Source organism: Oryzias latipes, chromosome 2 (assembly GCF_053564925.1).
Source record: "Oryzias latipes strain Hd-rR chromosome 2, Olatipes_Hd-rR_3.1".
NCBI classification, from domain to species: domain Eukaryota; kingdom Metazoa; phylum Chordata; class Actinopteri; order Beloniformes; family Adrianichthyidae; genus Oryzias; species Oryzias latipes.
In genome coordinates this window covers 2,478,854-2,495,064 of record NC_136238.1, presented here as the reverse complement: position 1 = coordinate 2,495,064, position 16,211 = coordinate 2,478,854, and the positions used below count along the sequence as shown (strand labels likewise).

The window sequence follows — 16,211 nt, the reverse complement described above, 5'->3', positions numbered from 1 at the left end:
TCAGCTGTTTCTCTTTTTCTGGGGTGATGGCGCCCTCTTGTGGACTACATTCTAAATGTCGCAGATTGCTCCTTTTTTTAAATAAACTTTATTAGCACTTCCTTATTTACACTACTCTCTACACTCTGTTCTTGAATAACAAATGTTATACCTGCTCTACTTTAACATAAAGTAAACAGTACATTTAGCTTGTTACCGCCCACATTACGTGTAACACGCGGACGTTATTTTAATCTTTATGTTAATATTTACAAAAATCTCCATATAAATAATTTTACAGACGCCTTTAAAAATATATTTAAAAATATACTTGTGTTGTTTCCCACGAGCCCGCTTACTTCAGTAAAATGACCAATTATCTCTGAGAATGTGATTCTCTCAGCCAATCAGAACGATGGACTCCTCCCACTTTGACGGGGACATTTTTAAAACATTTATTCTGTCAAAAAATAAATTTATCTTTGTTAGAAAAAAATAAATTTATAACTACACAAATCAGACAACATAAATAAACGAAAATAAAATAAATCAAAAAGACCAGAAATCTCCGTCTACGTCATCACTGTGCGACTGCGGGTCAACGTGACAAGCAACATGTGAAGAAAACATGCCGCTTTTCGGACATTTAAGTTGTAGATTTACTTGATTTAGTCTCTAGAGACTCGTGTTTGGGTCACACCGTGTTCTGGTTCCGATTCGGGAAGGTTCGGAGCCCAGAGGACCGTCACGTTAGCTAAGCTAGCGTTGCTTCTGTAGGGTTTGTTGGGGAGTTTTCCTAAAAACATGGATGATCATGCAGAGGAAAACACCGTGGAGATCCACGGAGATGAAGAAATCATTGAAGTCATCGATCTCAACGACACCGAACCAGAACCAGGTCTGTGGTCGCGACTTCCTCTTGCGCAGCGATTGTTTTGTTTTTGTCTGTGATGACGTCATAGTAACCATTCCTCACAGAGGATTTGGCTGACGACCTGGACAATGTGGACTTTGAGGAGGCGGAACTGGAGGACGACGAAGGCTGGGAGACGGAGGACGAGATGGAAGCTGAAGCTGAACAAGATGACAGCGAGCTCACCTTCTCCAAACACACAGGTGACCCCATGGAGGCTCCTCCTGCTGGTGGAGGCTCCTCCTGCTGGTGGAGGCTCCTCCTGCTGGTGGAGGCTCCTCCTGCTGGTGGAGGCTCCTCCTGCTGGTGGAGGCTCCTCCTGCTGGTGGAGGCTCCTCCTGCTGGTGGAGGCCCCTGTAGCTGTAGATGGAGGCTCCTCCTCCTGATGGAGGCTCCTCTAGCTGTAGATGGAGGCTCCTCCTCCTGGTGGAGGCTCCTCCTCCTGGTGGAGGCTCCTCCTCCTGATGGAGGCTCCTCCTCCTGGTGGAGGCCCCTGTAGCTGTAGATGGAGGCTCCTCCTCCTGATGGAGGCTCCTTTAGCTGTAGATGGAGGCTCCTCCAGCTATAGATGGAGGCTCCTCCTCCTGATGGAGGCTCCTCTAGCTGTAGATGGAGGCTCCTCCTCCTGGTGGAGGCTCCTCCAGCTGATGGAGGCTCCTCCAGCTGATGGAGGCTCCTCCTCCTGGTGGAGGCTCCTCCTCCTGATGGAGGCTCCTCCTCCTGGTGGAGGCCCCTGTAGCTGTAGATGGAGGCTCCTCCTCCTGATGGAGGCTCCTTTAGCTGTAGATGGAGGCTCCTCCAGCTATAGATGGAGGCTCCTCCAGCTGATGGAGGCTCCTCCAGCTGTAGATGGAGGCTCATCCAGCTGTAGATGGAGGCTCCTCTAGCTGTAGATGCAGGCTCCTCCTCTTGGTGGAGGCTCCTCCTCCTGATGGAGGCTCCTCCTACTGGTGGAGGCCCCTGTAGCTGTAGATGGAGGCTCCTCCTCCTGATGAAGGTTCCTCCTCCTGATGGAGGCCCCTGTAGCTGTAGATGGAGGCTCCTCCTCCTGATGGAGGCTCCTCCTCCTGGTGGAGGCCCCTGTAGCTGTAGATGGAGGCTCCTCCTCCTGATGGAGGCTCCTCTAGCTGTAGATGGAGGCTCCTCCTCCTGGTGGAGGCTCCTCCAGCTGATGGAGGCTCCTCCAGCTGTAGATGGAGGCTCCTCTAGCTGTACATGGAGGCTCCTCCTCCTGGTGGAGGCTCCTCCAGCTGATGGAGGCTCCTCCAGCTAAAGATGGAGGCTCCTCCTCCTGGTGGAGGCTCCTCCTCCTGATGGAGGCTCCTCCTCCTGGTGGAGGCCCCTGTAGCTGTAGATGGAGGCTCCTCCTCCTGATGGAGGCTCCTTTAGCTGTAGATGGAGGCTCCTCCAGCTATAGATGGAGGCTCCTCCTCCTGGTGGAGGCTCCTCCTCCTGATGGAGGCTCCTCCAGCTGTAGATGGAGGCTCCTCCTCCTGGTGGAGGCTCCTCCTCCTGATGGAGGCTCCTCCAGCTGTAGATGGAGGCTCCTCCTCCTGGTGGAGACTCCTCCTCCTGATGGAGGCTCCTCTTGCTGTAGATGGAGGCTCCTCCTCCTGATGGAGGCTCCTCCTCCTGATGGAGGCTGCTATAGCTGTAGATGGAGGCTCCTCCAGCTATAGATGGAGGCTCCTCCTCCTGGTGGAGGCTCCTCCTCCTGATGGAGGCTCCTCTAGCTGTAGATGGAGGCTCCTCCTCCTGGTGGAGGCTCCTCCTCCTGATGGAGGCTCCTCCTCCTGGTGGAGGCCCCTGTAGCTGTAGATGGAGGCTCCTCCTCCTGATGGAGGCTCCTTTAGCTGTAGATGGAGGCTCCTCTAGCTGTACATGGAGGCTCCTACTCCTGGTGGAGGCTCCTCCAGCTGATGGAGGCTCCTCCAGCTATAGATGGAGGCTCCTCCTCCTGGTGGAGGCTCCTCCTCCTGATGGAGGCTCCTCCTCCTGGTGGAGGCCCCTGTAGCTGTAGATGGAGGCTCCTCCTCCTGATGGAGGCTCCTTTAGCTGTAGATGGAGGCTCCTCCAGCTATAGATGGAGGCTCCTCCTCCTGGTGGAGGCTCCTCCTCCTGATGGAGGCTCCTCCAGCTGTAGATGGAGGCTCCTCCTCCTGGTGGAGACTCCTCCTCCTGATGGAGGCTCCTCTTGCTGTAGATGGAGGCTCCTCCTCCTGATGGAGGCTCCTCCTCCTGATGGAGGCTGCTATAGCTGTAGATGGAGGCTCCTCCAGCTATAGATGGAGGCTCCTCCTCCTGGTGGAGGCTCCTCCTCCTGATGGAGGCTCCTCTAGCTGTAGATGGAGGCTCCTCCTCCTGGTGGAGGCTCCTCCTCCTGATGGAGGCTCCTCCTCCTGGTGGAGGCCCCTGTAGCTGTAGATGGAGGCTCCTCCTCCTGATGGAGGCTCCTTTAGCTGTAGATGGAGGCTCCTCCAGCTATAGATGGAGGCTCCTCCTCCTGATGGAGGCTCCTCTAGCTGTAGATGGAGGCTCCTCCTCCTGGTGGAGGCCCCTGTAGCTGTAGATGGAGGCTCCTCCTCCTGATGGAGGCTGCTTTAGCTGTAGATGGAGGCTCCTCCAGCTATAGATGGAGGCTCCTCCTCCTGGTGGAGGCTCCTCCTCCTGATGGAGGCTCCTCCTCCTGGTGGAGGCCCCTGTAGCTGTAGATGGAGGCTCCTCCTCCTGATGGAGGCTCCTTTAGCTGTAGATGGAGGCTCCTCCAGCTATAGATGGAGGCTCCTCCTCCTGATGGAGGCTCCTCCAGCTGTAGATGGAGGCTCCTCCTCCTGGTGGAGGCTCCTCCTCCTGATAGAGGCTCCTCCAGCTGTAGATGGAGGCTCCTCCTCCTGGTGGAGACTCCTCCTCCTGATGGAGGCTCCTCTTGCTGTAGATGGAGGTTCCTCCTCCTGATGGAGGCTCCTCCTCCTGATGGAGGCTGCTATAGCTGTAGATGGAGGCTCCTCCAGCTATAGATCGAGGCTCCTCCTCCTGGTGGAGGCTCCTCCTCCTGATGGAGGCTCCTCTAGCTGTAGATGGAGGCTCCTCCTCCTGGTGGAGGCTCCTCCTCCTGGTGGAGGCTCCTCCTCCTGGTGGAGGCCCCTGTAGCTGTAGATGGAGGCTCCTCCTCCTGATGGAGGCTGCTTTAGCTGTAGATGGAGGCTCCTCCAGCTATAGATGGAGGGTCCTCCTCCTGGTGGAGTCTCCTCCTCCTGGTGGAGGCTCCTCCAGCTGATGGAGGCTCCTCCAGCTGTAGATGGAGGCTCCTCCTCCTGGTGGAGGCTCTTCCTCCTGATGGAGGCTCCTCCAGCTGTAGATGGAGGCTCCTCCAGCTATAGATGGAGGGTCCTCCTCCTGGTGGAGTCTCCTCCTCCTGGTGGAGGCTCCTCCAGCTGATGGAGGCTCCTCCAGCTGTAGATGGAGGCTCCTCCTCCTGGTGGAGGCTCTTCCTCCTGATGGAGGCTCCTCCAGCTGTAGATGGAGGCTCCTCCAGCTGTAGATGGAGGCTCCTCCTCCTGGTGGAGGCTCTTCCTCCTGGTGGAGGCTCCTCCAGCTGATGGAGGCTCCTCCAGCTATAGATGGAGGGTCCTCCTCCTGGTGGAGTCTCCTCCTCCTGGTGGAGGCTCCTCCAGCTGATGGAGGCTCCTCCAGCTGTAGATGGAGGCTCCTCCTCCTGGTGGAGGCTCCTCCTCCTGATGGAGGCTCCTCTAGCTGTAGATGGAGGCTCCTCCTCCTGGTGGAGGCTCCTCCTCCTGGTGGAGGCCCCTGTAGCTGTAGATGGAGGCTCGTCCTCCTGATGGAGGCTGCTTTAGCTGTAGATGGAGGCTCCTCCAGCTATAGATGGAGGGTCCTCCTCCTGGTGGAGGCTCCTCCTCCTGGTGGAGGCTCCTCCTCCTGGTGGAGGCTCCTCCTCCTGGTGGAGGCCCCTGTAGCTGTAGATGGAGGCTCCTCCTCCTGATGGAGGCTGCTTTAGCTGTAGATGGAGGCTCCTCCAGCTATAGATGGAGGGTCCTCCTCCTGGTGGAGTCTCCTCCTCCTGGTGGAGGCTCCTCCAGCTGATGGAGGCTCCTCCAGCTGTAGATGGAGTCTCCTCCTCCTGGTGGAGGCTCCTCGTCCTGATGGAGGCTCCTCTTGCTGTAGGAGGTTCTCCTCTCTTTCTGCTTAAACCACTCCCCGGTTCTCCCTGCAGGTTCCGTGTTCTGCGTGAGTTTGGACCCGGTCACCAACAGCCTGGCGGTGACAGGAGGAGAGGACGACAAGGCCTATGTGTGGAGGGTGAGCGACGGGGAGGTTCTGCTGGAGTGTAGCGGTGAGTTGAGGACCGGAACCACCACCGGATCCATCTGCAGCAGAACCTGAAGAACCACAGACAGCTTTTGTTTTTCCTCACCAGGTCATAAGGACTCGGTGACGTGCGCCATGTTCAGCCACGACTCCTCCCTGGTGGCGTCCGGCGACATGAGCGGCCTGATCAAAGTGTGGAGGGTGGAGACCAAGGAGGAGGTGTGGTCCTTTGAAGTGGGAGACCTGGAGGTGAGCGCCTGTTCTGGGTGTCGGGGTTAACGGCATGCTCGCCGCCTCACCGTCTGGATTCCCGCTTAGTGGCTGGACTGGCATCCCGCCGCTCCGGTGTTGATGGCGGGAACCAACGACGGCAGCGTGTGGATGTGGAAGGTCCCGGCGGGAGACTGCAAGACCTTCCAGAGCCCGGCGTGCCAGGCCACCTGCGGCAGGATCCTCCCCGACGGTGAGAGACCACCACGGGTTCTCAGAGTCAGACGGAGGAGAACCGCGGTTCAGTCCAACCGTCGTGTCTGCAGGGAAGCGGGCGGCGGTGGGATACGAGGACGGGACGGTGCGCGTGTGGGACCTGAAGCACGGGAACGCCATCCACGTGGTCAAAGGTACGGTTGACGGTTTTCCAGTTGACCCTCAGTCGTCTCCCGTTTATGATGTGGTAGGAGGGACAGAGACCCCCCCCCCCCCCCCCCCCCACCGTTAAAATGGTTTATTCCAAACTTATAGCTTTGGTTAAACAAAAATAACCAGAGTTATGATGCAGAAACTCTGAGCTGTAGCTGTTTGTTTAGGCGTTTATAGTTTTATACATTTAATTTGGTCTCTACATGTTTGATCTCTGTTATAAATCCTAAAAAACTATTTTTGTTATTTTTACACTTTAAAAAATGTCCACATTCACTCTCAGCAGATGTTTTTGAACACTGTCACTTATTGTGTAGAGAAGATGAGAGAAAAGGAAGCGGTTGGTACAGTCGTAAAACGATGATTATCAGTTATTATCCACAAAAAGGAATTAAGGACAAAAATAAAAAGCATATTTTAAAACTTTTTAAATCTTTTATTTTTTTCCCGCTCAGTTTCTTGAAATATTTTCATAGAAAATGTTTCAATCTTGTTTTTTTGCCACTAAATACTCGTTAGTATCTTCAGTTTGAGAACATTTTTCCATGAACCTGCATCCGTTTGTTGCTCTGCGGCTGCGCAGACGCAGACGCAGCAGTTTGGACCCTCCAGAATGGTTGCTTAGAGCGGCGCTGCAGCTGCATCCATCAGGGATTTTAGCTTCTTTTGCTCCTGAAACGGTTTGAGGCGAGGAGGCGCTGAAGGGGGTTTCTGCCCCCCTCCCACAGGTCAGGACGGCCACCAGGGGGCGCTGACGTGCCTGGCGTGCAACAAGGACGGCTCCCTGCTGCTGACGGGGTCTGTGGACGGCTCCGCCAAACTCATCAGCAGCAGCACAGGAAAGGTGGGTGTCCCGGTGTCCCAGGGGCGTCGGGATGGGGGGCGGCGGCTTCTGACGTCTGCTTGTGTTAAAGGTGGTGGGAACGTTCTCGGTGGAGGGGGGCAAGGCCACAGGATCCCGGGACGAGGAGGAGTCCAACTCTGTGGAGGCGGTGGGCTTCTGCAGCATGTGAGTTCTGACACGCAGCCGTGCAGGTGGCGCCGGCGCGCTGAGGGTTTGATGCCGGTGTCTTTGCAGCCTCCCGCTCATCGCCGTGGCGTTTCTGGACGGGACTCTGGCGATCTTTGACCTCTCCACCCACGTCCTGAGGCACAAGTGTCTCCACCAGGTGAAGAAAACTCCGCCTCCGGTCACCTGTGGACGGAAACGTCCGTCTTTGTGTTTCAGTTTCTCCTAAAATGTTCTGAACGAATGAAATAAAAAAAGTTAAAAAAGCAAAACCAACATTTCAACACAAAGTGTCACATTTATGCAGGAAAATCCCTAAAATCCTTTGTTTCCTGCAAAGGTTCAGGCTTTTATTTTGGCGGTCGTTAGTTGTTTATATTTAACACTAAAGAAAATGTTTGTAGATTAATTGTTTGTGTTTGTTGTGGTTTCTAATGTTGGGGGGGGGGCTGAAGATGATGAAGATGATGATGAAGCTTGTGTGCTCCCCCAGGCCGGCATCGTCCACCTGCAGTGGGAGGAGTCTTCCTCGGTGGTCTCCACCTGCAGTTTGGACGGAGCGCTGCGTTTGTGGGACGCTCGCTCCGGCGGCCTTCTGTCGGAGTACCGCGGCCACGGCGCCGAGATCCTGGACTTCACCGTGAACAGGTGAGCCGGTCCTGCTGCTGGGGGGGGGGTTGTCTACATCACCCGTGAGCAGGACGAAGATGCTTCACAATAAAAGCCTCAGAACGGGCAAACGCAGCTGCGGGCCGCATTTCCATGAAGGTAGGTTGGAAGAAACTGAACTTTCATCACACCTGGAGCCTGAACGCAGCACCACAGCCTGCAGGTGAGCTCTGGAGGCTCCGCCCTCCTCAGGTGTGTAGCAGGCGCCTCCATGAACATCACTTCACCGCTTCACTGAGGAATTCTGCAGGCGGAAGGAAAAGTAGTTCCTCCCGTTTGGGTTTGGACCCGCTGACACCTGCAGAACCGTCACTGTTGTTCTGACTCCTGAAACTCTCCTCTGAACACCTGTCCTGTTTTGTGTCTGCTGCTCGTAGGGAGGCGTCGCTCGCCGTCACGGCGTCAGGGGACAACCGGGCCAAAGTGTTCTGCCTGCAGAGACCCGACCGATAGGACGAGAAAAAAGGACAAAAGTTTAGTTTGGAGAGAAGCGTTTCTCCTCCTCAGGGTTGGAATAAATGATAAAAAATTCATTTTCCTTTCCTTAAAGAGTCTTTAAAATGAAATAATCCAGTTTTTTTTTTTTTAGTTCACGTTTGCTTTTATTGTGAAGTGATCAGAAATCTCTTCTTCCTTCCTTTTCTCTGCATTGATTTGTGTTTTTTTTCATGTAAATACAGTAAATCTGGATTAAAAGTGCTGTTCAGTGGCATCTATTTCTGTCTTTGTTTACCTCCGCTGGGATGAAGCCTGAAGAAGACGAGGAGGACGGCCCGTTCTGTGGCGAGGAAGCAGGAAGAGCCCAGAGGAAATAAATGAGGGATTTATGGTTATGGAGGGAAAAAACAAACATTCCTGCTGAGTTTTCTGCTCCTCTGCCTCTGAAAGAGTTTCCTCTCCTAAAAACAGCGTTTTAGCGTCTCTGCCATCAGTTTGAGGCAGAAACAGACGTTTTCCTGCAGTCAAGTGCAGCTTTCCAAAGCAGAAAGTCTTCAGTCTGATTGAACAAAACGATAAAATAAACACATTTAGGGAATTACTAATACACAAATCACCAAAAACACATTTTACTGAGTTTTCATGTAAATAAAACACTCAGAGAAAAAAAAGACAGAACTAAACTTCATCACCATGGCGATGAAGAAAACGCCTCTGTTGGTCTAAAGATCAAAGCTAAACTGTTAAAGACGTTTTGGTCAGAAAATAAATGAATGAATTTAGACTGAAGCTCTCTAATTATGACTTTATGTTCTGTTTTCTAGATTCTACTCTTTATCTTTATTTACCCGTTTACTTTCACTGTTTTGAGGACATTTCCGTCCTTTTCCACGCCGCCGCCAAAGTCTCGCCGTTTGCCTCCATTTATGGAGTTTGAGGAGCACCGCAGTGCAGCGGTTCTCCTCTCAGTGGAGGATCTGTCCTCTCAGTCTGCTTCATCTTATCGCGTTACATTTTTGTCACAGAAACAGATGATATCAGTGACTCACGGCCTCCTGGAAACGTCTCCTTCTGGATGCTTCCACGTCCAGCCGCGCCTCTGCCTAGTGTCTGCTTCCAGACGTTATCTGCCTCCCCATCCTTCATGTGTCCCAGCGTTTACTCTGAGCCCCCGGAGGGGGGGGGGGGGGCTCTGTGTTTGGCTTTCCACCCAACGCTGTGTTTAAATGGGAGACGTCTGGTTTCACATGTTGGAGTCAAGCATTCGGCCTCCTTATCCTAGATCCCATCCTTCATCAAGAGTCACACGATGGAACACAACATTTGATTAAATAGGAGGTTTCTAAAGCAGAAAAACCCAAGAAAATGCAAGTTTAAAACACTTTAAGTCTTTAGGTCTTTTATGTAAATTGATCTCTTTCTGTTTTCCTGTCATTTAGTGATATTTGGCCTGAAAACAGAACTAAACTCTCCTGATTTCAGCATAAATGAGACCTTTAGAACAGCACAGCGTCATCAACAAACATCCAGACAGTTTCTGAACCTGCTTAGTCCTTTTTTAGGGTCACAAGGTTGCTGGAGCCTATCCAGGTCGCCAGTCTACCGCAGAGCCAAACGAAAAAAAAAAAAGTTGACTTCCAGGTTGAAGCCCTTCCAAAAGACGAAATAAAGAAAATCTGTCGTTCGTTAAGTCGTTAAGTAACCACTGGGAACAGTCCACACTTTCCTGAGGACGGGTTAACAAACAAGGTTAATCGTGTTTTTTTCCTCAACAACCACTAGGTGTCTCGTTCCAAACGTTAATCCGATCCTTTTGACTACAATGCAAAGGGGTACATTTAGGAAGCTGAGGGTGGTGTAGTGGTCAGCACTCTTGCCTCAAAAAGTTCAATTCCAGGTTGTGTCACATTCTTGTTTTCTCCATTAAAAAGCCACGCCCCTTGCATTAAAGACCACGCCCCTTCGGTTGATTGGATCCTTCCTTGGATGACGGCGCAGACGGGCGATGGTCCAGGTGAAGCCCACCTTTGGTCTCCGGCCTCCCCGAGACCCTGAACAGGAGTACGTGTTCATAAAAAGGTGGATTGATGGGTAAATTTGACATTTTCATTCGTACACATGGGGGTGTGGCCTACTGGCTGACATTTGAGTGTTAGGAGAAACTCACAGGAGAAAGATGCTTTTTCCCTCCTATTTTCAGAACTCCTGATTGGATGATGTGAGTGTGAGGAATGGGAGGGGTCATTTCCTGTGACGGGGGCTTTGTGTGGGGGGTTAATATCATCTCACCCTGGAATGGTTTCATGAAAGCCAAAGGATGTCCAGTCTCTGACGTGGTCCAGAAACGTCCAAGTGGACGCTGCCCTCTTTCCCACCAATCCCTCTGAGGAAAAGCCACTTGGAGCTTGACTGCCTCCTCCTCCTCCTCTTCCTCCTCCTCCTCCTCCTCCCTCAGAGCTCACTTCCCCCTCTCAGGACCTCAGAGAGGCTCCTGCTGGCGTTCCCGCTCCTGCTGTGAGGTGGTTCGGCGTCTCCTGGCTGTGGATGGACCCGCAGAGATGAGCGTCCTGCTCTTCTGACTCGGCTGGAGGACTCACCTCTCAGAGGTAGGCGCCTTATTTCCACGCCTGCTGCTGATTGTCCAATCACACCAAAGGGTTCTCAGCCGGTTCTAAAGCAGAACCCTCTTTGTTTCTCGTCATCACAGCATTTCCAGGCAGAAAGCGCTCAACTAAGCCGTAAAAAGATGTTTTTTCTGTGCTCATTCACCATTTTAAGACCCTCTAAAAATCCCATTACCCGGACCTGGACAGGACTTTGACACCATAAAGTTGGGTTGGCCTTATTTACATGCAAAAACGCTCAAACTGTTGTTTAAAAGCTGCTGAAAAGCAATGAATATGTTTATTATTAGGATGCTTGGTGTGAAGTGAAACGCCACAACTAACGGGGACTTGATAATCCAGGTGACCTGAGAAAGGACTTGATGAGCCTGAAATGTGAGGCGTTAGAGCAGAAGGCAGGACAGCGAGCGACCAGAAACCGGGGCTCCAACACTCAGCGGTCCAGTTCACTCCTACAGATCCATCAATCAGAGGCGAAAACACAAAACAGCACTGAAGAGGCTCCAGCCTCACAGACAGGAGGTTCTGCTTCTGTTTGGAGTATCCAGACGTGGAGGATTCATCACTCTGAGACAGAAAACACACCCCAGGACGCCATAACTCTGCATCCCTGATGATAAACGAGTCCACCTCTCCAGACCTTCATGTAATAACTGCTGCCGGCTGACGGGGAGAAACGATGTTTATGAGCGTCCTCACATCACAGAGAAACGACTGAACATGAGGAATTTCTCAAACGGTGACTCGAGTCTTCAGCTGCATTTTGAAGAGTGGATATTTGAAGGAGTTTAGCAACAGCTGAGGTCAGATGTAACCCTTGTTCTATCCTAGGCACTTTAATGTTGGGAGTGGGTCATCTAGACCCACCAGACAGTGCTCTGAACCTTTTTTCTTCAATGATTTGTGATCTTCACTGGTGTCCATGGATTACATGAAATCTTTCCACCTTTATCCACCTTTGTCATGGTAGGGAGAACACCTCAATGTAAGGGGGGGGGGGGGGGGTTATAGGATAGCACAAGGGTTACAGCCTATCAGTCCTCCAGAGACCTTCTATTCCAGCCTACACGTCTGTACTTTCAGCATCACCCGTCCATAGATCTAAAGCACTAGAGTCCCAAGCGGTGGCTAAGAGCAAAAGATGGTCAAACCTGGTGACCCCATGGAGAGAAAACACTCATGCTCAGTTTGTTGTGGTCATAGAGAACACTTCAGCAACACGTGAGCCGGATTTCCACAGGTCCGTCTGCAGAGCTCCTCCCTTGCGTTGCCTGGGGAGTCCGTCTCATGGCCGTCACTTAGTGAACGTTGTTGCGTCTCTGGTCTGTCCCTCTGCTTCTGGAGGAGTGGTTTGTCCGGCCACCCCCATGTTGAGTAGTTTGCCCCACCCTCTTGGCCCAAAGCTTTGGTAACCACGCCCTTTCCTTGCATGTTTTGTGTCATACATGATGTTGTTGTCCTTCCCAAATGAAACTTTGACATCCATGACAGAAATGGACGACGGTGTGATTCAGAGTATCCGTAACATGGACGTCTCCTTGACAAATTTTACTAATGTTTTATTTTGAACCAGTTTCTCTGCATTTTTGTTGCAAATTTTCTGTGTTGCATGGCATTGCGTTGCGTTGCGTTGCAAAGGGGCGTATGTCAGACGCAGACAGATAAACTTTCTGACTGATGAACGTTCCATCTTCTTGTGTCAACGCAGACGCAGACGCAGACGGACCAGACTAAATCCGGTGCCAGACCTTAAGAATTACCCGACCGTGTTGGTGAAACTGTTCCACTCCAATGTTTCTGTCTTCTATCTAGGATCTCTGTGACCGTTTGGACTGGCTTCTGGCCTGAGGACCGCTGCGATGGACCCCAACGGTTCCCGCTCTCTGCTCTCGAAGGAGCACCTCATCTACACCATCACTGTGCCGCTGTCCACCTCCATCATCCTGGCCAACCTGCTCATCATCGTGGGCATCGCCTGGAACCGCCAGCTGCACAACACCACCAACTACTTCTTCCTCAGCCTGCTGGTGGCCGACATGTTCACGGGCGTGGCGCTGCCGTTCATCCCTCTGATGGGTCTGAACCGGGACCTGAGCTTCAGCTCCTGCCTGCTGGCCCACGTCTTCCCCAACTTCCTCTTCTTGGCGTTCCTCTTCAACCTGGTGATGGTCCACTACGAGCGCTTTGTGTGCATCGTGGACCCTTTGCACTACAGCAACCTGTGGATGCACCGCCACTTTCCTCTGGCGCTGCTGGTGGTGTGGACGCCCCCGCTTTTGTTTGCGTCTCTGCCTGCTTTCGGGTGGAACGACTGGGCGGGGCCAGATTGGACCCACTGCTGTGAGAGCAGCCAGAACCTGACGCTCCTCTCCAACTGCTCAGTGAACAGAACCATCTGCTGCTCTTACCGCCGCGTGTTCACCGACGCCTTCATCTACCTGGAAGTGTACGGGATTGTTTTGCCCGCCATTCTCATCATCGCCGCCATGACTGGCCACGTTCTGCGGATCACCCGCGGCCAGATGAAGGACATCTGTCGCCTCCACCGGGCCGTGGATCGAGGCGGCCAGGCCTCGGACCAGGAGCACCGGCTGAACTTGCGGTACACCCGTTGTGTCGTGGCGGTGTCCCTGACCTTTCTGGCGTGCTGGGTCCCGTACCTCATCTACATGCACGTGTGCGTCGCTTTCCTGATCAGCGACAGCAGCTGGAGCTCCACCGCTCACATTGTGATGTCCTGCATCGGCATCGGCAGCATGGCTGTGGTGCCGCTGGTGCTCGGCCTGGCCAACAAGCAGTACACGGAGCCGGCGTTCAAACTCCTGCAGAAATTCAGGGACAGATGGAGGCGATCCGCCAAGAGGGCGGAGGAGGTTTCACTCTAGAAGAATGCAGGAGCATCTAAATATTTATTTAGTTCATTCTGCAAAAGAAACACAACCTGTGGTGGTTTACATTTGTGGTTCTCTTCGTGTGTCGTCATTTTCACTCCAGAAGTCTGTTTCAGCCTCACTTGTCTTAATAAATTCAAGACTTTGCAGTTTTTCTGGTTCTGAATTATTGACCTTAAACAGTGGATTCCTCTGTTTTATGGCATTCCAGTTCTTAACGGAGACCTCTGTCCTCATGCCGAGCTGGTCACAGACGTTTTCTACTCTGTTTCCATGAAGCGGGCTTTAGTGGGTCATGAGAGCGGGAACACCATAACCGGAAGACGAGGAGGAATGACGGGAGGACAGAAAAGAGCAAAGACAAACAAAAGCAGCTGCTGAGGAGAGTTTTAAGACCATCCTCTTCATGTCAGGAACTTGCCTTGAAAAGCGTGACGATTAAAACGTTTTCTGTTAATATAACTATATTTTACCAAAAAACGTCCCCAACAGGAAGGCAGTCAAAGAAAAAGACAGGAAGTTTTATTTTGAAGTTTTTACATTTCCTGTTTTGATTTAGAAGTTTAAATTGTTAGATAAATCCAGGTTTTTATGAGTAACATTCTGTTTTTTGATAAAGTACCAAAGCCCCCTATAAGATGAATACATTTGAAGGTAGCACTGGTGTTCATGTGTGTACTGACGCTCATCAGAGGCAAAGCAGAGGAATCATTGTTGAAATAAAAGAGAATCAACAGCAGAATAATCATTAGTTTGATGCAGATCACCAGCTGTTGAACTGGTGTCCAGGTGTAGCAGGTAGATTTCACTTGATGTCTTTTTAAGGGGCTGGTTCAGGTTTTCGGGTAGAATGTCTGACGTTTTCTGCCTCTTTATTTACATTTCTGAAGTTAAAGACAACGGGTCAAAAATCCATCCAAATGTTTTACCTACTTATTCCCTTTTGGGGTCACAGGATCACTAGAGTTCACTCAGTCACCATTGGGTGAACAGTTCGCCATGGCATCAACTGAATTATTGGTACAAAGATACCAAAGAGGCACCCTTTGGCGGCATTACGCATCTGTGAAGATGAGTTAAGGTCCTGAGGCAGAGCGGCTGACCTCTGGTCGGAATATTGTAGGTTCAGTTCCTGAGTGTCCTTGGGCGAGTCACTGAACCCCACATTAGTCCTGGTGGTTATAGGCTGGTGCTGGTGTTCAGCAGCAGTGTGTGAGTGTGTGTGTGTGTGTGTGTGTTGGTTGAAGGAAACTGTGACTGTAAAGGTAGTACAGCGCTACACCAGTACACGCCATTTACCATTTCTACTGTCTAGACTTTATTCAACCTTACAGAACTGTTATGAAACCATGGATATGTAAGCTTGTTGTAGCTTTGAAAACTACATTTTTAAACTTAAACTTGGTCCTTTCAAAATAAGAGTCTGACTACTGAGTTTAGTAAAAATCAAATGTGGATGCCTAAAACAACTACGTCAGCCGCAGTGGAACAAGCAGGCAGACGGAATTGGGCTTTAATTGAGATAGAAAAACAAATAGAATCCCACAGACCCCCTCAGAAGACAAATAGTCAGGGGCGCCCCCCAGACCTGCAGATACCTACATACTTCATGAATAGTCTAAGTCTCTGGATCTGTAAAAGTGTGGTAGAAAGAGCTACATCTTTCTTAAAGTGATCCAGGTTTCCACCACAGCAAATTCTTGAACCACTTTGTGTTTTACTAGCTAGAAATTCTGGAAAAGCCTCCAACATCAAGGTGGTACTTTCAATGGCCAAAATGATGACATTGAAGGTAAAATCCACTACATCACCTGGACTGATGTCACCAGGCCCAGCCTGTGGTTGGGACTGACAGGTGAACGCCTGGTCGCCGGCCTTCCTCCCAATGTCACGTTGGGGGGTTAAGGAAGTACCCAGTCGCAGAGAGGAGGAGGCAGGAGGTTCCAGGTCTAATAGGGTCTCAAATTACTCAACAAACTAAAACAACCACTGCTGAGCAGGCAAGGCAAACTCAACACTCGAAAACCACTTGAAACAGGGAAACAGCGTACTATGGAGCAGCACAGGAGGAAGGGAAAGACAGGACTAAAATAGACAGAACAGACGAGACACAGGTGGAAACAATCAGGGCAGATTGGAACAAAAAGGAAAACTCTAAACCATGATACAAAACAGGAAACCTTTCAAAACAAAACTGAACTAAAGTAGAACCAAAAACAGAAGCAAAGAACTCAAAACGTAACACCCAAGGTATCCCGCCAGGCGCAGCCCAAAAAGACTATCTGGGATTCTCTTCCGTAGGCCCACCACCCGCAGGAAGGAATCATTTGGGGGACGTTCACAGCCCAATCCACTGAAATATTTTCTGACCATCAGGACACAAAATGTCACCTGACTGAGTGGGAGGGGGCGTGAGACAGCCTGGCTTATCTTCACAGTTTGGGCTCTGACACCAAATTCTTTTGGAGGGGTTGAACTCTCATCCCCTTTGGAGATGCTCATGGTGACAGGCTGGAGTGGGTTGGCTCTAAAGCCCTCAGCTTGTGTTGACGTTCACTCCGTGAAACATGGGGACCCTATTGGTCAAACAGCAGCGGGTCGGGTCAGAGTCAAGATGTTCTGCAACCACAGGGGGATCGCACTACTCACAATCCCTGGAAAAGTCTCCACCATGGAATCGGAGAGGAGAATTTGACTGACGGTGCAACCTTTGCTTCAGGAGG

At 51.4% G+C, this 16,211-nt stretch overlaps 2 protein-coding genes and 1 long non-coding RNA gene across 4 annotated transcripts; 2 read left to right on the top strand and 1 right to left on the bottom strand.

Annotated features, from left to right (window-relative positions):
* Positions 1-555: 555 nt before the first annotated feature.
* On the top strand, positions 556-8,241 carry aamp (angio-associated, migratory cell protein). The gene is made up of 11 exons (XM_023949221.2): positions 556-877; positions 958-1,095; positions 5,124-5,243; positions 5,328-5,467; positions 5,537-5,681; positions 5,755-5,838; positions 6,586-6,701; positions 6,772-6,866; positions 6,936-7,026; positions 7,360-7,514; positions 7,913-8,241. Exons 1-11 carry the CDS (start codon positions 784-786, stop codon positions 7,986-7,988), a joined length of 1,254 nt encoding a protein of 417 aa, XP_023804989.1. The 5' UTR covers positions 556-783; the 3' UTR covers positions 7,989-8,241.
* LOC144983654 (uncharacterized) lies at positions 6,273-15,682 on the bottom strand. 2 transcript variants are annotated; one of them, XR_013647414.1, is made up of 4 exons: positions 15,300-15,682; positions 9,023-9,315; positions 8,269-8,313; positions 6,273-7,967 (listed from the first exon to the last, which is right to left on the bottom strand). It is a non-coding gene; the product is annotated as an uncharacterized LOC144983654 (long non-coding RNA). The 2 variants fall into 2 exon arrangements; XR_013647415.1 differs by having other exon boundaries at positions 9,023-9,189; positions 15,300-15,681.
* Positions 10,430-13,640, top strand: LOC101158991 (G-protein coupled bile acid receptor 1). The gene is made up of 2 exons (XM_011492791.4): positions 10,430-10,579; positions 12,410-13,640. Exon 2 carries the CDS (start codon positions 12,457-12,459, stop codon positions 13,480-13,482), a length of 1,026 nt encoding a protein of 341 aa, XP_011491093.1. The 5' UTR covers positions 10,430-10,579; positions 12,410-12,456; the 3' UTR covers positions 13,483-13,640.
* Positions 15,683-16,211: the final 529 nt, after the last annotated feature.

Coding starts and splice junctions, on each gene's coding strand:
- aamp (XM_023949221.2), top strand. CDS start 784: ATGGATGATCATGCAGAGGAAAACACCGTGGAGATCCACGGAGATGAA. Junction 1,096..5,123: donor CACCTTCTCCAAACACACAG/GTGACCCCATGG, acceptor TTCTCCCTGCAG/GTTCCGTGTTCTGCGTGAGT. Junction 7,515..7,912: donor CTGGACTTCACCGTGAACAG/GTGAGCCGGTCC, acceptor TGCTGCTCGTAG/GGAGGCGTCGCTCGCCGTCA.
- LOC101158991 (XM_011492791.4), top strand. CDS start 12,457: ATGGACCCCAACGGTTCCCGCTCTCTGCTCTCGAAGGAGCACCTCATC.